We start from the raw sequence: 23,281 nt of genomic DNA on the forward strand, positions 1-23,281 counted from the left end.
GCACACTGATGAGAGACTATCAAAATAAAACAGGAAGCATGAGACAAAAGCAGACTAGACCTTCCCTGGGGATAAGACACCAGGCATACAGGGAGGCACAGAAGTAGAACACGGAGCACAGAGACAAGAGTGACAAGGAAGACACAGAACAGAGGGAGCACGGAATCAAAGCCTATAAACAGATAACCATAACAGTAAAACTAGAGAATCAGAACAAAAAACCATAATACAGAATAAAAACAGAAGTCAAAACACTGGGTCACTGACCCAGGACCGTGACAGTTATGTGCCGACCACCTCTAGTTGTTCTAGAACTGAAGAAACCTCTTGGATGAACCCAAAGAAGTCCAGTTGCCTTCTTTTCAAGCTCTCAAGACCATTCGTTGTGATCTTGTTAAGATTTTTTGCTTCACATATACATGCTGGTGATGGTCACTTGAGGTCATGCATTCATTATGGAGTGCTTTTCTTCAGTGGAAGGCAGAGCTTTATCCACTTCAGTTTTGGCTTTAAGACAGATGGTTTCTTTCTTTCACTGCTGCAACCACTTGATATGTAAAACACATCACTTCTCTTTTATCAGGGGGCTGAAGAATTCAATGATATTGGGAATTTAGACAAACAAATGATAAAAACGGGATGCTGGCCATACACATAGCTACTTAGTCTATCTGTCATCTTTTTCTTTTAGCTGAAGATGCAGAGGAAATGCTTTTATCCTTCCAGCACAAGGCTGCACATTGCAGTGGACTTTAGCAAACCCATTACAGTAATAAGGAAAAATGACTTTGCTGTGAAGGCCAGTCAGTCAGGAATCAGTTGGCTGAGTGCAAAATTATAAAATCTAAGAGAGAGGAACAAGTGAAATAAGGTCAGCAAGTGTTGATAAATGAGTAATATTGGCAGGTTTTCTGATTAATTCTTTTGAAAAAGGCCCAACTGTTTTCATACGCTCTCTGAGCTCTCATTATTTCATGATTTGATTTTCTTCTAGTTTTCTAATAGAAACGCTTAAAAAGAGGGACAAGGTTTCCAAGAATGAATTTCTGCAGTTTAAAAAGTTGAACCTGTGATGATGGTAAGTGTAAAGGAGTGTTACCTATTTGATGCACGATGCACAAATCACATTATGTGTGCATGTGGGTGGGGCTAAAGTCTCAGACACGCAGTGTTTGTCGCTAACTGGTACAGGAGTTACCGACAAGATATGGATATGTATGAAGGCATGTGTGTACATATGTTATTGTGCATGAATAAGTATAGACCACATTAACAACAGGGTTATTCCAAAATGTCGGTAAAAATGAGATTGCATATATGCTACAACTTGTTTTGACTCGCCACTTTTCCCATTATGACCTCTCGAAATGCGCTTTTGTGATGCTTTATCTGTAGAGTTATGAGAAAAAACTTGTTTCTTAGTTTTGATACTGAAGCTGAGTTACAAAACAAATAGTAGTGACACTTGCAGTGGATGGAAAATAAATGTTGTTTTACAGCCCTGGGAATTTCATGTGGCGCTGTCATCCACTTCCACGAGTGCTTTTATTGAATTAAATGAGGTTTTTTTTTTTAGTGTATAACCATTTTAATGATGTGCTTATCATAATTAACATTTTCCAAAAATATTTATGTCAGATCTGAAACAGAAAATAAAAATCTATCATGAAAATGAAGCCACTGTGACCCCGAATTGGTATAATATTTAAAATGGTTTGAATGCTTGTGCTTGTATTTCTCCACAGCATCAAATCTAGACCACAAGTGAATCACAGTCACGTGTTGGTGGAAAATTTGAAAGCGCGGCACAGGATACACAGCTTACAGTATCAAGGCTTTTTACATACAGCACTGTCACGAGAACTGAAAGGAGAAAACAATAAGACTCTAAACTGACTTTGCAAACTTGAGAGATTGAGAAAACGGGTTACCGGGGCTGTGGTTTGATGTACCTCTTAAAGCCGATGAGAAAAGAAGGCACTGATGCATGCCTAATAGCACATAGGGCTTCTTTTATGGCTTCTAAAAAAGGGACACATCACCTATCATGTCTGGCCAGCATAGTGGTGACAGCAGCAGCGAACACCCTGTCCACCAAAGCTCCACGGGGAAACACTCACATGTGTGAGGTCAAGCATATGCTGCAGCCATTGGCTTATCGTGGTTTTCACATGCATGGATGAAGTGCGCACACACATACTGTACATGAAACCAGAGATACAGATTACAAACCTCAAACCACAACATTTTTTCTTGGTAAAAAACACATAGTTTTTGATCTGTGCGTGACATGAATGAGATGAGTTAAAACTGGCTCCACATACACACAAATCTACATTTATCCTTAACTTCATCCAGTCACTGATCTTTACAAAACCATCCTTGAAAGTTTCTGTTTATCTAAGGTTACGTGAAGGAAGTTCAGCTCCACAGGGAGTCATACAGAGAGGAATGTCTGTTCCAGATATCAACAGCCAAAAGCCAACCACGCAGAATTGCAGGAACGTAGGGAATGTGTTTCTCCTTTTTGTGGCGAGTCCATCACAGACGCTGTCCAGTGTGGTTCCCCGCTCTATAACTCTGGTGTCTGGCCAAATCATGAATGCAGGGCAGTGATGCCGACTCTCAGCTAAGGTTATGTGATTTTGTGCTCGGACTATCCTTCTTGCCTGCTGGACCTGAATTCCCAGCAAGTGAGTCTGCATTCTTACATGTCACAGTCAGAGTTAAAGCACTCGGTCTAGGAATGTCAGACTCTTTGTGTACAGCAGTAATCACATATCTTCTTTGTGATGTCAGTGCCTCTTCCTTTTACTTGCTTGCTTCCTCTCTTACACCTCCTCCACTTCTTGCTGTCCATCTGTTTTTTTGGAATGCCAGCAGCAGACCTGGCAACAAGTGTCGTATTTAGATGTCATGTAGCTGCCATCAGAGCACTACAGTTACATGACCTCATCTATAAATATATGATACTGACGTGATTTAGAGGCCTGCTTCTGTGACATGGTCGGACCAATTAGATGAAGTAAAGCATAGTGGAGATGGAGTAAATAGCTTTTCCTACCTTGAAGGAAGCGAACTCATTTGTCAGGATGAACAGAGCAGCTTTGATGCTAATAGAGACACTCTGTCTTGTCACTGACCACTGCCTCTGTGCAGGGACAGAAGGGGGAGTGTGTGTTTCTTGTTTTGTATATATTTGTCTGATTTTGTGTGCGTGCGTGTGTGTGTGTGTGTGTGTGTGTATTGGTCACTGCAGTCTGAACAGATGAGAGTCAGGGTCTTTTTCGGTTCTGCATCTGAAAGCCTGCAAGGCCCTGTGGGGGAAGGGAGGGGTCACACTGTGGTGTCCAAGATAAAAGGCTCAGGGTGGAAATCTCACTGCCTGTCTCAGAGTCTCTGGATGGCATTATCTGCTATCACAATCAATAGGACTGAAACCGCAGCCAAAATAAAGCTGCCATATCCCTCGACGGCTCCAACTCCTCTGTTTTTACACAAGCTCATTATGTACTGCAAGTGAATTGCAGACATGTATTCCCTAAAGTTGCGGTAGCTATTGCATCGCACTATTACCTAGTGGAAAAGATACGTTTGTGCTAGAGCAACGTTTTCAGCGTGAAAGGGCAAAAGTAACATTTTCAGTATGAAAGACAAGGAAATGAAGAAGTATGTTTGTAACAGATAGAACAGTGCTGACATCTGTCGAGATAAGGAAGACTATTAGAGAGGAAGTTTGTTTTGGAGACCAAATTTTGGACTGCACTAAATCACAAAAGCTTTGAGTCTGAGCCTGTCGTGTCTTTTTCTTCAACAAAATCTGAACTCAGGCGCTGATATTCTGTTGAAAGATATGTTTTGTTTCATCTTAAGGAGTTAGAGTCTGGGATCCCTTTGAAAGGTGATTTAGCTGTGTTTGTTCATAAGTTAGTCCAAGTTATTGTCAGTTTGGGAGTTAATTGTGTTAAATGAACTCCATAGAAGCAAGTTTGAGGAAACAAACCCTGTATTATTTTATTTTTTGTTAGCATTTGTTATGTGCAGGTTTTTATGGGCCCCTAATAACATATTATGACAATTTAGTTTAAAAATAAACTTGTTTTACTGTTACAACAAGTCGTGAATTACTCATTTATGCTCCTCCTGACTCTGCTTGGATCAGTTGGTTATTGCATTTGTAGCACTCGAAACAAATGTGATGCATAGTCATTTGCCTCTCATGCATAAGCTTAGCCACATAACACTCATAACATGGCTGAAGGGTATTTCTCTCGTCCTTACTTTTTAATTATAATTTATCGGCCAATATCAATATATCGGCATATAACTAATTTCATGTTTTGGTTGGACTCCATCTACTTTACCCTTCTGCTGATAGCATCAGTGGTTTTGTCTGGCAGATATTACGGATTCCTTGTCTCTTGGCCCTCTCGCATAAAAAAAGAAATCAAACTGCAGAGTGTTTATATAGTCCATGAGCTCAGATAACATTTCCTGAAGGTACTACAAGCTGACAGATGTAAACCTTTTAGCTAGGAACTTGTCAGTCATACCAGATTATTTTGTCTGCTGTAGGATTGGAAATTTGAAAAAAAACAACAGTGTGAATGGCAGTATCAGGTTTAGAGATTCTGAAAGTCAAAAAACAGAGTGGAATAATTTGTAGATGTTTAATTATTAAAGTTCAGACAAAAGATGTTATTTCAAATTGAGATTCTGTTTGCAATCAGAGCTGAACCCGTCTGTCAAGTCTGCTCTGTATCTTTAGGCAAGTGGGACAAGTCTTAGAGACGGGACTCAGTGCTGTCACTTTTTTTAGCTTTTGCACTGAAAACAAACAGAATGTTGAAGTGGAGGGCAGCAAAGTGAAGGTCAGGGCAGGGGAACGACTGAGGCGAAGGCGCCGGCTGACACTGTATTAGCGCAGGACTAAGCAATAAGAAGTAGGAGAGAAGAAAAAGCAGATAACAGGGGCAGAGAATAGAATAAGCTATGGGGACTCTGTTGTGTCAACATTACAGATGGTTCACTCATCGTCATACAACATTCAAATGACAAGGCTTTGCGTCTACTGAACAAGCCTCCAGCAAACCCACGGGTTAGGCTTCAGCTGTCACCACAGCCCATTGAGCAGGATATATCTGTTTTTCATTGGGTGTATGTTTCAGATTTTAAGTATGCATTCGACACTCCTATGCAGAACAACAATGAGGCAATCAACGGTGAGAAATAAAAGCACTGCGAGAATAGATCTTTTCACTGCAACGGGTGACCTAAATTTGAAAAAGATGATACATGGCGACATAAAAAATTACTTTTACTTTGATAAAAGGAAGACTGTGATAATTTAAAGACAATTCAGATTTTTTCTTCATAGAGAAATTGCAAAACATTTAGGGAAATGTGCTCATTTCCCTTCTTTCTTAAAGCTAAATGACGAGATTGACAACCTGCTCCCATCTGCATTGCAAATATTTAGCTCAAGACCTTAGCCGCTTACTGTTGTTTAGCATAAAGCCTGGAAAGACTGACAAACTGGCAGCTTGGCTCTGTACTACCAAACTCTAAAGCTCACTAGTTAGCATGTTAGCTATTTTTAGTATGAGCACAATTCTTTTGCTAAGCTAAAATAATAGGCTTCTGGCTACAGCTACATTTATTGTATAGTCGGGAGTGCAGTATTGATTGTCTCATCTTGCAAGAAAGAAAAATGTCTGTTACTTATTTTCTAATTATTTTCCCATTGTCGCTCTTTCTGCCTATCTGAGATCTGCCTTTATCTGATTTCAGATAGGCTTGTTGTTCCACTGATTTACTTATTATCAGAATCAAATGTTTTGGAAGATTGTAGGATACAACTAAGTGAAGTGACTCTGAAAAATGAAACTGTATTATGATTGAGAAGAAGAGGGAAACACCAACATGTATATGTTTACATATGTGGCCACATGGGTGCTGAAAGAAAGTTCACAAAGGCACTGGTGGAAGAACAGAAGATCATGTGATCATGTCAGCAGGATCATTCCTGAAAAGTCACTTGCCTTATTCAGAAATGGCTTTGAGTTGCACGTACCAGCTCGGCCAGAAAGCTCTGCTTATCCAGTGTTTGTAAAGTGAACATGAATTTTCCACAAGCGTAAATATGCTGCGGCCCGTGTGTTGAAAGTGAGATTATCTGCTGTGTCACTTTGCCACGAGTGATACGATAAAACACCACCAAGGACTCTCAAAGCTGTGGGGCCATGATGAAAACTTCACAACTGACATGGCAGTTATTCATTGTGCTTTCACAGGCAGACTGTGCATGGCACTCAGTGCTGTGTCTCAAGGGAATAACGCGATAGTTGTTGTAGCCCAGTCTTTCCCAGTAGCTTTCAGTTACGTAATATTTCCTTAGAGATCAAATCTAATGAGAGACAGCAAGCATAATGTGGAAGTGACAAGCCAGAAGGGGACAAGCTAGTTGTTAAGTAAAGGTGACATAATATAGTCACAGTATGTGAAAAATGCTGTAACAGCTCTTGTATTTGTATATTTTCAATATGTATTTAGTTCTGATTTTCCTTCCAATAGTCAATGGAAAGACAATAATGGTTCACTTGTCAAAAAAATCCTGTCAGCTTCATGATTTGGACATGTCCACAGTCAACATTTGTCACCTCCACTGTAAACGTGACTTCTTTGACATCTTCACGACTCTTCCTTCCTCACTTTGGGTGGATGCTTTGATGCTCAAATCCTTACGGGGAGATTTGGTGAGAACAACACCTTGGTTTTAGCACACAACATCTTTTGGATTAGCTGACTAGGCGTAGCTGCTGGCTGTGGTAACTTTTTGCACATCGCTTGAGATCAAATAGGATTATACCACCATCAGAAGAGTATTCTGATTATATTTATTAAAGCAAAAAGATGTCGGCATGAGATTTAGTCAATGAAAAAAATCAAAATCTGGTAAGAAATCGGCTCTGAATTCACTGACTCCAATGAAGGAGAAACGGGTCGTTTTATGCTTGTGCACGCATCCTCATTATTCACAATGCAGAATGTACAAAACACTCAGGCCTCACCCAGCAAACCAACCAGCTTGCCTGTATTTTTCTTGGCAAACAAGAAAAATACTATTAGCTACAGCTACTGTTGTCTGTGTGTCAGCTGTGCTTCTCATTAGGCTGTTATATTTGCGATGGTGTTCCCAGCACGTCTCTCTGACCCCCCTGTGGGTGCTGTGTACCTGACTTAGCAGTTTAGATTTTTTTTCAATATTTTAATCTCTTGGCAAACCACATAATAATCTAAAGTAATACAAATATTTCATCATTATATGCACTAATGATATAAGGTCTATTAATGATTGATGTATGTAACCTTTACATACAGTGTGGGTCAAATTTTGACGCATGTTAGCATTTGACAGGAGTAAAAACTGCACTAAATGTCATTGCTTTAGTCTAAGCGACCCAAAAGATGACGAATGACATAGAGCAGGCATACATAGTACACAGACAGACCACTAGCAGGTGCAAAACCTTGACTAGCATTTTCACCTGCATGTCGAAGCGCCGCGGTATACCTAAATAATCTAATAATAAACACGTTACAATCAATTTATTGTGAGCCTACTGAGATTAAACTGAGCATGAACTGATATTAAAACAGAGATTAAAAAAGCAGCTGAGAGGTCATAAGATTAGAAACACACCTGGGCCGTTTCAGTGAGTGTGGGAAGCAGATTTGTAAGTCCCCCACACACACAAGGTTTCCTATCACTGCTTTGAATGCCCCGACTGGTCTGTAATAAACTATTTTCATGGTTTGTGTTCTAATTGTTAATTACTGTTGAATTAAACATAATAATTATGAAGGTTTGTTTATGAAAAAGCATTAAGAACAGAATGTTAAATAGCTGTAATGGTTATATAGTAAACTCATATTTATATTCATGGTTATATAATAAACCCCAACAATTCTAGAATTTTCTTTCCATTTTAACCTTTATAAAATATATCATTTGAAATTGAAGCAGTTATAGCTGTTCTTGCTTTGAATCTTAGATAAAATGTTTATTGGGGAAAAACAGTAGATGTGTTTCTCCAAAAATGAGCAAAAATGAAGAAGCTCCTCGGATGAGAGGTGAAACATCGTCAAAAAACTTAAAGACGTCCAGTCGCTTTCTTTCCAAGTTCCTTAGACTGTCATGACCTGGATGACTGAGAACCTACACAGACAACAACATGCAAGAGTAAAGAAGCAATCTACAAACCTTGCACTGATAAAAAAAAGACCCTTTTTTTTCTCTTTTTCACTTATCCAGTCTTTGGGAGACACATTTGGTGGATGCCAGCAGTGTGCTGAAAACATGGTGGCATTTTTCATTGTAGCAATGACTCAGGGTTTTAAAAACACAGAGCCAAACAACGGCCGCTGGGTTCCCATCACTCAGCGTGACTCAGACTCAGCAAACTGTTCTTTCTGTTATTGCATTTGAGAAAATAAGACAAAACGAATAACCGTGTCATATGAATACACCAACGAGCCAGCAGCTACATAATTGTATTACAGCCAATGAAATGTGGCTGTATGGTGCTTGTCTGTCTGTGTGACTCTCTCTTGCTGTTAGGCACTCTTTTTTTTTTCCTCAGTCATGTCTCTTTCTGTTCCTCGTCTGGTTTTTCACGCGGGAGCTAACCAGGCATTTCTGCCATGTTAATAAGTGAATATATAATCCATTTGCAGTGGAAATCATTGAGGGAGAAAGGAAGACAGTGAAGCCTATCATACTGTAAGGCTTATGCGGTGGAAGGTGGGGTGAGGTGGAAGAAAAGTGCCAAGTAACATTCAGATCCTAGCAAGCTGGTATGTTTCTTACATGTGGCACGCAGCCACGAAGCTATATTTCTAAAAGGTTCAAGTGAGTGACTCATGTATTTATTGATTAGAGTATATGTACAAAGTTTTCATGTAGTCAAGCCACTCAATAGCTCATATGCACCTTAAAAATGTAATAAGAAAAGCTGTCAAAATGTCAGAATCATGTTTTAAAAGAGCAATGATTTGTTGTGTATTGGAAAGCTAATGTGGTTGGCAAAAGCCTAAAAAATAGCATTTCAGCCTTTTGTATACAATGCCATGTCGAGTAAACTTTATTTTAGAAAAAAATGAAGATTAGTTGAATCAAGAGGCCAGAGGTAAACTTCAGCTACAAGACATTATCTGTGGGGGCAGCAGGTATTTTTTGCTGCGTTGCTGAAGGACATTTCCTTTGAACTTACGTTCATTGGTTTGAGATATTGAACCTGGATTATGTGGTCATAGAGCAGCTTTCCTGCTGATGACTTCATTTTGCTGTCAGTCAGAGCCTAGAGTTTAAGATGTGAAGCATATTGATGTAAACCCTTTTGGCTTCTAAAAGAATCCTTCAACATTTTTGAAATTCTTCCTTTTTTGCAGAGTAGATCAATATCAGTTTAATATATTTGCGTTCAATAGAGAAAGCACTGTGACTTGTTAAGCTTGGCTCACCACAGTGAATGGAATAAGATCAGCTACAGGCGTATCCTGTGTTATTATTATTCCGTATTCTTCAGTTATACAAGTCCAAATATCAGAAGTACTGAGGCGTGGCATTTGAATTTGGATACAGAGTATTATCTGTTTTGCTCAAGCCAGCCACTTTGTATCTCTACTGGAAATATCTTGATTTAATTCCACAATGTCATTGTTTGGACAGTTATCTGTGGGTAAAGCGTACGAGGCAACAAAACAGACCCAGACATGCTCGTCAGATGTCTCCTACAGATTACCGGGCATGCCGCCTTGGCTTTGCTGTTCTGGTTATAGCTAGAATGTTCGTTCTGAGCTGCTTCTCTGTTTTCAGAACATTTTAATATCTGTATCGTCCGTAAATTATAAAATGTCTTAGATATAAATGTTTTTTCCTTTTCCTTTTTTTTTGCTCTACCATAGCTCTGTTACATCTTCTATCTACACAAAGCAACCAAGCTGGTGACGATAATGTCTTTAGTCAGGAGTCACAGTGGTCGGCCACAGCTTGTCTTGAGGACAGGAATATTTCTTATCTAGCCCACAGTCAGCATCACCGACCTAATGATATCATCTACTGTGGATAACAAGGCTTTGCTATTAGCAGCACAGTATACAACTGGGCTGATGAAACAATTTTACAGATCCACTTCTACCTGCTGATTTATAGCACACTGCCGGCCTCGGTGTCTGTGAAATAGAAGTAGTTCGAGAATAAATTAGAATAGAGAACAGATGAGGACTGCAGGCACAAACGAAGCTCAAATAAGAGTTGAATCAGCTTTGTTGGTCAGTTAGACCTACATGTGTTATATTTGGCAATAACACATATAGGTCCAATATGTTCATTTCATTTTAGCGGTATGTCTTGCTGACGAGTTGGAGCTCTCTGGTGGAAATGGAAAATAACATACCTGGTGTTTGGCTGCTATTTTCTTCAAGGACTAGCTCCTTGTGAAGCTTTGCATTACTCTCAGAGTGGGTTTGCCATGGAGCAATCTACATTTAGATCTCCTGGAAGTTGTGCAGCGCTTCACAGGGAATTAACCTTGAAGGGGGATGGCATACGAATTTAAATGAGGTAAGATTTCATTTTTTATGGGCTTAGGCGTGTTATATTTTGATAGCAACTCGTATAACTTTATAAAGTTACAGATATTCTTGTAGTATTTATAGCAAAGACGCTGCACGATACATTCAGTTTTCACAGAACATATGGGATTTATTGCCATTCAATAATTTTCTTAACCACTTAAACGATTTTGGGATTGAAGCCTGCTCCTGTCACAGGGCAAGAGGCAGGGTACAACCTGGACAAAAAAAGTTGGACAATCACTCACATCTATGGCATTTTTAGAATTTAAAATCATCAATTTGGACTGGGGGGGAGTACCCAGACAGAACCACACATGCAAACTCCACACAGAAGAGCCCCACCTGACAGGTGGACTCAAACTGTGATCTTGCTTCTTCTTCTTTAAAAAATACCCATAGTGAAAAATGTCATTTATATTTAAAAGTGCATGCAACAAGTATGCATCATATTAAACAAAATTAAACGACCACTCCAGCCATATGTGTTATTTTGCTTCATCTGCATTAATCCATGAAACTGAATAGAACTGCTTCACCCGAATCCATTGTAGTCTGATTGAAATGAAACTGAAAGATCCTTTAATCCTCTTCAACCATATCACTGATTTGTACTAACCCCACTTTATCCAGGCACCCCTAATCCACAGCATTAAATTCCTCTCGCTTTGCATTTAAATATCACAGTGTCATCTACTGGTAATCTGATATGAAATTGTCTACCAAAGGGAACAGGAGATTTGGGAACGGACAAGGATATAGCAGACTTTGCGTCACATCTATTTCATTCCTTTTCTGCATGTGCATTCTGCTTGTTTTTGGTAGTCCTGGGTCATTTTGGTCCTGACCCAAACAAATAATTGGAAAGCTAAAAGCACACACAAGCTCATGGCTTATCAAAGAGTCTTATAAACAAGATCAAATGCCAGCTTGTGTCTAACCTCCTCAGTGCTTCTCAGTTGCAATAACAATCCATTATTCAATTTCAAACCTAACAAGAAATTTCTTGATCCTAATCCCTGCGTGCAGCTTAAAATTTAAATTACTATTGAATTTTTGTCCATTTCTCTTATGATAAACCTGAGAGAGGGGAAAAAAAACAATTAGGATTCATAACAAGTTGAGTGTGGCATTAGAGTCGTCCTTCCAAACACTTCCCAAGGTTCCTTTCTTTTCTGAGCAACTTTATTTGAATTCCCCCACAAGACTTATAAATGAAAGTAAGCATCTCCTAGCTGTCTGCGCCCATTTATCGCTCTACCCCCAACTGTTCAGAGATCTCTTAAATGTTCAGTCAGTCTTTTGTAGCTTGAAGGTCACATGAGTTCATTTGGAGTTCAGAAATCTGTGGCATCCTATTCAGAACTACAGCGCAACACTGTGAAAGCTACTACATTTACTGTTCAACATTCTTTTTTTCTGCATAATTATTTCTTTATTTCAAATTTTCTAGCAGAATAAGAGCCTTACATTGAATTACACAGCTCTTAAATGTAAAAGGTAAAAAAAAAGTTTTTAAAGTGCTGATTTTTGGAAGTTAGACACAAACAAAAACAGTTAACATTTTAACTGATTTTAAGCATCCCTGAAGGTCTCATTAACTGGACCCTAGACTGCAGGGAGACAAGCGCAACTCCCTATTTCATACCATGCAACAATCCATCAGTCTCAAGGGTTTTGCCCTATAAAATATTATCCTCAGACAAAAACCCCGTTTCCCAGAAGGCTTGTGTTACTGACACGTCCAGATTCTGAAAAGCCTCTTGTTAACAACAGCTGTAAAGTGAGCTTGTTCAATTCTTTCAAGTTTAATCTCTCCCTCTTTCTGTTGCTTTCATTTCTCTCTCTTACTGTCCCATTTCTCTTGTACATGTGGGACGATCTTGAATTAATTAAAAGAAAAGACTTTGAAGTTAGATACTTGGCCTCGGGGCATTCCGTTTCATTTTTGTTGTGGTGGGAGTTGCGCTGTTGTTCTGTTGTTACATTGTAACGACCCAGAGATTCCGCTACTGGTCAGTGTCATGTTATTAGGCAAAAGATGCAGTTCAGCATAAAATGGTCTCTTAAAAAAAGCAAACACGTCTCTAAAACATGCACCTTGGTCTCTTCTTTCATTGTAACAGGTTCTTCTTATGATTGCATTATGCTGTAATAAAATAAAAACCACAGTAACTGTTAGTATAGTAAACGCTTTGCGCTGTCTTTAGATTAAGTCTTACAATTTCAGAAATTGCTATTTACAGATGTGTTGTGGTTCCGCTGTGATTGAAAGACAACACACAGTGTTTGGATTGTCATCTTGTACCGTGGACTGTGTTTCTGTGCAACTTCAGTGCTTAGTGGTAATGTGACTATGAATGATGATGACTAGTTTTAGCTTTAAGAGCAGTCAAAGTTGAGTGAGTGAGTTCAGTAAACCCTTCATCATACTCAACTCCCTTGTAAGAAAAAGGCATCATTCTATTTCCACGGCCCCTCTCCCGCAGCTGTCTAGCTACTCTAGTATAAATAGGGATCCCTCCCAAGAGAAATGGATCATCTGTGCAGGAATGAGACCCGGGAGCCCCTCAACATAGTGATGTCATATGAGGGGGTGTTGTTCTAACCTGAGATGATGGGCTGTCAGCAGCTGCTGTTGCAGCGGGGCCGGGACGGAGAGAATAAATACTGAAGAAGTAAGAAACAAAGCAAGGGAGGAGACAGGAAGTCAGATTAGCGGGAGAGCATACTTATTGTGATGTAAAATGAAGAGAAAGCTACTGAATACTAATGAAAGTCATACTAATGGAAAACAGAAAAACAGAACATACTGAATGATGACCGAATTAGAAGCCTGTTTGCTAGCCTGCCAAGCTTCCCCCCTCAGCATGAGACTCGTCCCTATTTCCCTCCCGTCAGCCCCTCCTATCTCTGTTACACTCTCTCTATTCACTGCCATGACATGCTATGTCTAAAGCTGAGTCTGTGAATGAATGATATTACCTCATGCAAATAACACCATCTACCCCTGCAGGCCCATCACATGCTTCAAGCAACTAAAAAGCAGTAACTCATCTCTCTCGCATTGGCTTTGATTTCTTCTTGTTCCACTCTAATAACCCTCCACTCTATTTTCTCTACCTCTCTGTCTCGGCAATGGCCCCCTTTTTTTATATGTAAATATATGCAATAGGTTTTACGCTTAATAGATTTCAATATAGCAAAATAATCAAAGTGGCTACTGCTGTCTATAGATCTGTCTCAGGCTGGTAATAACACAAGTTATGGCTTGCTATTTAATATTTACACCCAGTTCCTGGCATATCAGTGTGGCTGTTCCATAGTAACCAAAGCGAACTGTCCAGATATTGCTGGTGCAGCAGAAATAGGCACAGTAATTCTTTGGCCCCAGCTGTTCACATCTGGAGACAGGATAGTGATGGTGGTGGAAAATAAAAACCAACTTTTCAACCAGGAGACCGTGGCTTGTCTTCTCATTGAGAGATTTTTGTTTTTCAAGCTGTTTTCTTCATTTTCACTCTCATGTTACTTTCATTTTACTCACTGATTAGGTTAAGGGAACAGAAGTACCTGGTTAACTTTAAGAAAATATGGTTTTGATTTATTTTTTTTTTTAAATGCTGCTTCTTAAAAAAAATGTTGCAGTCATAGGTAATGAGTTGGAAGTGAGACCTGTTTACTTCTTCCACTGTCCGGTGTTTCATGACTCTGATGATGATGTACATTTCAGACAGAATGATACAAACTGACATGATATTAAATAACTTAAATGATAAAGACATAAAAAAATGCTGTCATTGATTGGGCTGCTGTTTAACTCTGCCACATATGCATGTTCTGACTCATTCCACCCTTTTATGCTTCTATTTCTACATGTTTTGTGTTACGTTTTTCTCTGCTCCAGCTCAAGTGGGTTTGGTTATCTTTGATGTCCCTTGAGTGTTTTAATAATTTGTTAAATGTGTGTTGTTGATGGTTGCTCTGCCTCCCTCTATCACTCTCTCTCTCTCTGTCAACTTGCCCGCCTATAAGGCGTGGGCTACAAGTAAGGCAGAGCCCCATCGCCATACTGACCACAGTATAATGCTTGCGTAAACACAAGTGTTTAGTGTCTCATATTCACCCTACAAAGTATAAACTAACATCATCTGTATACATGGAGACATACATATGTCTCTGACCATATGCAGGCCTAACACATGTAAAATACAGAAAACACACGTACGTATGTAGAGAACAAAGGAGTGTCTTTCGACTGCTGTCGCATGGGGGGGGGCAGCTGTATTCTAATGTATTAATCATCTTGTCTCCAGCTTGCTAATTAATGACCCATCTGTCCCCACTCACTGATGTTCCACTTCAAACTCCCCAATAAACAAACACACACACAGAGGCGCTGCGGCACAACAACCAAATTCTCGTTCCAGTGATGCAACTCCAACACTACTGCTGTGCACACTGTACGCTGCACTGTCTCATCTGCATTCAAGAAAACCTCCAAAGTGTTTGTGGCAGCTTCGTGAGAAAGGAGTCCTCCTCATCAGTTGCTGTGCGTTTAGCTGGCAGACGCAGGCTTATCTGTGTGTGTGTTTATGTGTGCACTTATGTAGGTGTATGTGTGTGTTCATAGGCTTATCAGGTGAGCCCGGGCAGAGTGTCAGATGCAGTAATGGAGGCTTCAAAGACAAGCGCTGCGGTGAGTTCCCTGGCTGCCTTTTAACAAACCCCCCCACCCTTCCACCCCTCCCTCTCCCTTCCTCGACTATTCCCACCGCTGGGACACAGAGGGACAGAAAGGCACATAAGTAGATAGCTGGATGGATAAGGAAGGGAGGCAAGAAGTGAGATAAGCAGGCAGGTGAATAATTAAGTAGGTGCAAAGTCAAACAGACAACAGGTAGGCGTACATCAGGCTGAGTGGCAGGTAGGAGAGATATTGGAGAGCACAGAGGATGCCTGACAGTAAGACAGACGCACGGAGGAGCAGACAGACAGTAAGACATTCAGACGCGGCCAGGTGCTTGTACAGGCCACCTCCCCTTTACTTGCATGAGTAGAGATACTTCAAACACCCGCCGCTTGTCTTCTGCTTTGTTCTGTTGTTCTCGTCGCAGCTGCTAATGTTGTTTTGATGCTCGTCACCACCATCGCTGATCTGTTTCCTTTGAATGGGAGTTCTATTTCTGACTTCCCATTTGCTTGTTTCCATTTTGGTCTTTTATCCTGCATATGTGTTTGAGTGAACATGTTTGTGCGTGCGTGTCTTTTGTTTTACATCTGAAAAGCAGTCACAGTTAAGGGATAGTAACTGAGCGTTTGATCATTAAAAGTTGCCATTTGAGGCTGATTGGTTTCATTTTTTTCAGCGATCACATAGTTATTTTCGTGGTTTAAAGTGAGATGTGGCTAAGTTAAATCGTGAGATCAAAGAGTTTTGTAGTAAATAAAACTGCTGTATAAGCACTTGTGGCTGCATAAAAAGCAAAAATACAGGAAGACGTATGAAAGAGTTAACTTACCAAATCAGAACCTACTTTGGCTGCTTCTTATTCAATGATAATCATTTAGAAACCTAATATTTACTGTAGCATTTGCAGCAATTCAGCTATTAAAGTCATTTTAATTATTGTGTGTAAAATCTGCAGATTATTTTTAGATTTTTTAACCTTTTCAAAACTGATGATTATTTCTTATTTCGCGCCGCATGTAACATTGTTCAACACGGTTCAGACGTCAGTGCATGGCTACTGTGATGGACACTCTCCCTTCTGCAACTATTTTTTAAATTGTACTTCACAGACCATAATAGATATTTGGATTAATTTTTTGAAGTCGTTTACAGTTTATTGAAGAAATATTTTTGCATGAATGTCTTATGTTATAAAGAAAGTCTTGGGGGATGTGGAGATAATAAAAAAAAAAGGAGTAAAACAGTGTTGTAGAAATTTCTTGTGATTTCACAGAAGGTATATTTTCACAGTTACCTTTAATTTAGTGCTATATGATAGAGTATTGTCTTTGCCACGTGCAGACATACGGGTTTCATTGGGACTGCAGGAGACATAAATATGAACTCATGAACCAGCACTGATGTCACAGGCTTCACCAGAGATGTTACCAAAGTAATTTTGTACAGATATGACTCCCCTTGCAGATTCATATAGTTCAAAACTTTTGATGTTTTTATAATTTATTTTATTTGTTTGGTTTTTGTTTTTTTAAATCAGGAAGCATCCAGCATAAAACTCTACTAAATCAAACATAAGGAGCTACCCACCCTCGTAAACAGATATTAAGAAATTTTCTAATCACTCTGTTCTTCTGTAGTGTCTTAAGCTTAATGGTTTAGCTAAACAATACAATAACAGTATTTATGTATTTATTTATAAGCAAAACTGCACACAGTGAAGGTAATACACACTAATCATGCCAATCCTCCTGCTCCCTCCAAACAGCAAACTCTGGAGAACAACCTAACCAACTTGGTGAAGAGGAACAGTGAGCTGGAGAACCAAATGGCCAAGCTCATTCAAATCTGTCAGCAGGTTGAGGTATGTAACATATCTTTATGTCTTTTAATTTTTGAATAAAATGCAAATGGTCTCTCTTAATTGTAACTCAGGAAAGTATGACTTCCATATGGAAAAAGTAGTTTTGCTTGTCGCCAGGTATCATAGCACAGTCAGAGGTCAGTGTCAGCAACAAGATAACAGCCTCGGAGCTGCTAAAGATTCTTAATGAGGGGAGTTCTGCTGGGTGGAAATAAGCATTTCCAAGTCAGCGCCGCACCACACACCACTGAAGCTATCTATATTTGAGTCTAAGCCTCTTTTTATTTCATTATTTTCCTGCCTCCTGCTGGATCATAACCGTGACTTTGCCAGCATTAAAATACGAATTCAATTCTTTCAGTTCCTTCACCAGCTACTGATCAAATATTGATTAATCCCAACACTGTAAGTGAATGCCAGGCTCGTACAGTGTTGTCATAAAAAGGTCTGCATCATTTTTAAAGAGTTGGAGGAAAGTACACAGCAGCAAATTAATAACAAATGTGTCACAGTGATCGTGTTATGTCATTTGACCATCAATATGATAAGTGATTAGGCACAGCACTTTGAAAATGGAAATAATAGATACCAGTTTCAGTTTCAGAGTGACTGAAGAACACTCGAGAACAAAAGAGTAGCTATCAGCAACCATCCACTTTCAGACCTTTAAAAGGGTTAGTTATGTCATTCACACAACTTCAAACACTGATTGAGATGACCACTTGAGCAAAGCCAAAACTAAAAGTTCAATTTTCAAGGTGCAACCACTTTAATGTAAAGCTTTAACTGTATCATAAATTCTGATTGTGTGCCTCTTTACTGTCTCAGCTTTGGCTTCCAATACTGCTTAGGTTCTTCCTTGAACTCTTGGCTTCCAATTAATCTCACTGCGATGAATTTGATTTTTAGGACGGATGAATTACTGTTGCATTACTCAACAGTTTAATTCTTACTGGCACCACCCACACAAGAAATTTATGCTTGCCAGCAAATCAGATAAGATTATCTGTCAAATGGTATATATCTCCAAAGTGGAAGCTTTATCTGACTTGTCACAAGGTGGTAATGTGTCACAGCTCCCCCCCGGTTCGATTAAACGACAACCTTCAAAGAGTGTTGGCGCTCCGGTGTCCTAGTGTGAACCGGTACCTGTGTGCACAAAATTATACCTGAGTCAGTCTTGTCACTGTTGACCTCTTCCATTTGGGCTTCTGCTATGATTTAATGGAGGTACTGTTCAAAGCCAGTCAGAGAGTTCTAGTGTTTTCTCAGCTGAGCATTACTAACACATTCGCACACAAACACGCAGGCTCATGCTTTCTGTCTGTGCACACTCACTCTTAATAAACACCATCATTTTCTGTGAGATTTGACATTAATGGCTGCAGAGGACAAATGCATTTTAGTGCCGCCATCACTCTCTGCGTAGTTCATTTCTTACCAGCCGGGCATGACTCCATTTTCTCAGAGTCACTCTGAGGTCCATGAACAGCAACTCATGCAGCCGCTCACCCAATCAAAATTAAATGATTGCTGGGTGATTCATTAAGTGCAGACAAACTGTTCGTCAACAGTGCATGGCATGAGAAAAAAACCCCGTCTCTGTTTCGTCTTTGTCTGCATACCAATGTTGAGCCACCGCCACGACAGCAGCACAGTCTCATCAGTTATTCATCAAAAAGTAATGAGGAGAGATTGCATGGGGAAGAACATGCTTCACCAACTCTTAAGCAAATTATTGAAATAAACTATACGTTTTCCACTCATTTGGAGCTATTCTGCCTATATGATGTCAGTGTCAAAGGACTACAGTTGTTTATTTATGAGAGGCGTAAGGAAGAGCGAGACTGGATTGTTTTCAGGTGAGCACACATTAAGGCGCAGAGGCGTTTTATGAGTGCCAGGAAGAGAGGCGAGGGCAAGCGAGGAGAAGAAGCTGGAGAACGGTGGAAAGGCTGAAAACTAGAGGCTGTAGAGGTGAGGGAAAGGAAAAAGAAAACGAAAAGACAAGAGGTTAACAGTGCAATGGGAACAGAGAATGGGATAAAAAGACGTGAATGTTAGTGTGACTAGCAGTGATCCTTTTTTTTATTCTGCAAAAAGAGATGCAGGCAGTGTGTAGAAGAACACGCTCAGCAATAATGCAATACAGCACAAAAAGAGAATAAAAAAGTGAGAGTTTTAGTGAAGGGAGAGGAGTGTGTACAAAATAAGAAATCTCTGAAGGGCTTTAAGCATGACCTGGATTTCTCTCCTCCTTGTTTGCATCATACTGTATTGGTGCCGAAGAAATGATCAAACACAGTGTGAATCAGCTTCCAATGTGTCAGCACACACAGCAGCGATACAGCCCTGTCCTCCAGGGGTTCTCTCCGGGGGAGTTATCTGTTTCTTCAGTCTTAGATGCACTGACTTGATGATGTGTAGGATGCTTCTTTCCGAGTATCCTCACCACAAGGTTTGGTGTGGGATTTTTGTGCCTAATGGTATTCGGAATAGAGTTCAGAGCTTTTTAAAAGCATTGATGTGATTCTTAAGCATTTGTAGTGATTTTTGTTTAGTTAACACTCATCACTCATTTTCACTCATGCTTTGATATTAATAGTCAGCAGAGTAAGGGGGACTCATTGAGGCTCTTGGGTGAAGAGCATTTCCCTAAAAACCACTTTGATGTTGAATAGACACTGATACACTGACAGAAGTAACTGAATTCAGAGCCAGACTGAAAGCTGTGTTAATGCTTTGAATAAGACTAATATGCAATCTGTTACCTGCACGTTACTTTTCTCATTCACGAACTATGTTTTAAGCCGTAAGCCGTTTAATATTAAGCCAGCTCACTTCTTTTCTTTTCTTTTCTTTTCTTTTCTTTTCTTTTGCTTTTTTTAGAGTAATAGTAAAAGCTTTTTACCCTCTTCAAATACGCATCTCAAGAGATGCTCTTATTCTTTTGTTACCATTTCATTTTCAGCACATTTCTATTTAATTCCCAAAGAGCCTCCCCTTTCATACTTTAACAATGCTTCCTTAAAGGCCCGTGCCCTTGAAACTTTGTCTGTGTAGTGAAGTTCTTGCATTTAATATCTCCCTCTTCTTAATTCATCTTGTAACTTGACAGCTGATCAGCTTTTCTGTCATTCTGTCCCACTTTATCTTGCTCTCTATACAGTAGTTGTCCTCGCCGAGGTCATGGTTCAGCTATGCCTCGTGAGACTGTGTGGTTACAAGGTGCTTGCACTGGCAGCTGTATAAAGAGGAAAACTTTCTAATGGGCTTTCTGGCTCCGTTAAGAGCCAGAAAGCCCAGACACAGCTAAATGTGGAGTAAGCATTGTTTCTAGGAAGCAGTAAAAAACAGCAGCGGGTGTTTCCAACCCCTAGGATCGTGTTAAACTTGTGTGCGTATTAAACTGATGGGAAAAAGAATCACATCAGACAGAAGCCTGGTGGGTTTAAATGTTCACACATGTATATCTACTGATTAAACAGCGAACAGTAAGTCCTTAGCTGAGACCTGTCTAGGTGTGTTTACACTGAAGCTGATCACACTCTGTGCAGAATATGAATCAGTTGTATGGAGATGGCTCTAATGCTGCCTAATCCTTTGCATTAGGTCTCATCTCCCTTTATCTCTCCACAATAGCTCCAGAGAGATCGAACCATCTTCTGGCATCATTTCTAAAGCTATATTTCTAAAGCCGTTTGCAGTTCCACTTTTAACTAAGGATGGGAGCATCAATACAATGCGCTAATGGTATATAGATTAATGACATTTCTACTTTATTGCAAGCTCTACAGTATGTTTGTGCTTTTAACAGATGCCCATACTGTGCATTCAAAGTGGATGTATATCATTCAGCATTCATCCATCCTGGGCAGGTGATGCTGTCTGTTAAGACCCCCAAAAATGTGAAAGTTGTAGCAGCTTTTTGAGGCTGTACAATATCTTGTTTTCTTGGTTTAATATTTTATCATGCCTTCATTGGCGTTTAGGTATTCAGTCATAAACGGCATTTATGGAGGATTTTTTCGCATGATGCTTCTGAAAGTCAGAGCATCAGCAAGTTATTAAAATTCATTTTGAAGAGAGTCTATCTAATAATTATAGAGCTATTTGCATCAAATAGAAGAAGGATCACCAAAGAAAATTAAGGCACACTGTCTGGGAAGGATGGATGTCCATATAAATTTTCATGGTAATCCATCAAATGCGTGTTGAGATATGATTAGCAGAGATAATGACGGGTGTCCTTTGATAATAGGCATGATAATTTAATTAGTAGTGATTGATGTTTGTGTTACTTTGTTCTGTTGAAAAGTAAAAGAAGACAAGAGGTTAGAAGTTGTTACCCCGAAAAACAGAAATAAATGCAGTCAATCTGCTTAGCAAATAAACACTTTGGTGAAGCGTTTCCAATTATCACCTTTCTTTGACATAACATCCATTACTTTGATCTCACGGTTGCATTTTCTTTTACTCTATTACATACATAAAGCATCTCTCCCATTTTTAGAGCCAGGTGCCAGCTGGATGTCATAAATCTTTGGGTGCTATCCCAGAATTTGTGGACAGCATCAGAGATAAAGCTGTCACGCTAAATCCTTGCATCTGTTTGAGGACTTCATGTCACACTTAAAGAGGCAAACTGGGGACACTAAGAAGCAGGCGGAATCAGGCCCAATCAAACAGAGGCAGAACAAATGAAGAGAAATATGAGCGAGCAAAGGAGTGGATTGAGCATGGAGCTTATTCAAAATGTAACCGATCTAGTGTCAGCAAAAGGTTAACAACTGTTTTGAACTTTGCCTAGCCCTCTTTACAAGATAGATGCCATATTAGCTACAGCAGCCAATGTTGGAAGTCATATATTGCTCTAGCTATCACGGTTCTGTAATTATTACAGTTAAAAGTTTTGAGCAATCAATCGTGTCTTTATACTTTTCCTCAAAGTAGTAAATTATTATTATTCAAGACCTTGTATGTGAGGAGGATTTTAAGTTTGATTCTGGATTTAACAATGAAAAGAAGCCAATATAGGAGAAATGTGCTTTATATTTAGAGTCCCTGTCAGTAATCTTGCTGCAGCATTTTGGATCAACTGAAGGATGTTCAGGGAGCTTTAGGACATCCTGATAATAATGAATTACAATAGTCCAGCGTAGAAGTAATAAATGCATGAACTAGTTTTTCAGCATCACTCTGAGACAGAATGTTTCTGATTTTGCGCAAATGGAAGAAAGCGGTCCTATCGAACACTGCACTGAGTTCTAGCAGGACACGCACAGAGATGAGTCCACTGTCATAGGCCATAAGAAGATCATTTGTAACCTTCACTAAAGCTGTTTGTGTACTGTGCTGAGCTCTGAAACCTGACTGAAACTCTTCAAATATCACATTCGTCTGCCGATCATCTGTTATGATGATGATGATGATGATGATGATGAAGTCCAGCTTTACGGAGGGCTTTTTATAGAGCCGTGAACTGGATTTCAAGGCTAAATGAAGATGTTCTAAATTAGTGTGATGTCATTTCCTCTAATTAGTCCAATTATAGATTGAATGCCGTGCTGAGGCTGTCATTTTTAGTATCTACATGGATAACATCACCCACAATAATTATTTTATCTGAGCTGAGAACTAAACACATAAAAAGTCTCAGAATTCAGACAAAAAACAGACAGGTGGACGATAGATAACAGCAAATGAAACTTTTCTTGAGTTTTTCAAGCTATGGTGGACAAGGCTAAGCATCATGTTTTCAAATGAATTAAAACTCTGTCTTGGTCTTTGGTTGATTAACAAGCTGTAGTGGGAGATTAATTCATGTACTAACAGGGGACTAGAAAAGAGACCTTGTCACGGCTGAGCAGCAGTCGTGTGGTGAATTGGGAAAAGGATCCAAAATGCAGGCACTGGCCGGGGTGCGAGTGAATGTTTATTTACAGAGGTGATAAGGTGACAAAAACAGGAGGAGCAGAGCGGGGAGTAAACAAGCCTAAACTGGGGAAAACTAAAGAACTCAACTTAAACCAAACACTCACGGAAGGAGGAACAAAAAGCACAAAGAAAGATGGCGGAGAGACGCAGAACAC

The 23,281-nt window shown here is 39.6% G+C and overlaps 1 protein-coding gene across 6 annotated transcripts in view; it reads left to right on the forward strand.

The window, feature by feature from the left end:
- Positions 1-23,281, forward strand: part of mid2 (midline 2) — a 155,265-nt gene that overhangs the window by 80,376 nt on the left and 51,608 nt on the right. For 5 of the 6 annotated variants that reach the window (XM_039618942.1, XM_039618952.1, XM_031752906.2 and 2 more), the window contains 2 exons: positions 15,269-15,334; positions 17,094-17,189. In XM_039618942.1, coding sequence (XP_039474876.1) covers positions 15,269-15,334; positions 17,094-17,189 — 162 coding nt within the window. The remainder of the gene's footprint in view (positions 1-15,268; positions 15,335-17,093; positions 17,190-23,281) is intronic. The other variant, XM_039618954.1, reaches the window with a different exon arrangement.

This window comes from Oreochromis aureus, linkage group 2 (assembly GCF_013358895.1).
Source record: "Oreochromis aureus strain Israel breed Guangdong linkage group 2, ZZ_aureus, whole genome shotgun sequence".
In the NCBI taxonomy this organism is placed as follows: domain Eukaryota; kingdom Metazoa; phylum Chordata; class Actinopteri; order Cichliformes; family Cichlidae; genus Oreochromis; species Oreochromis aureus.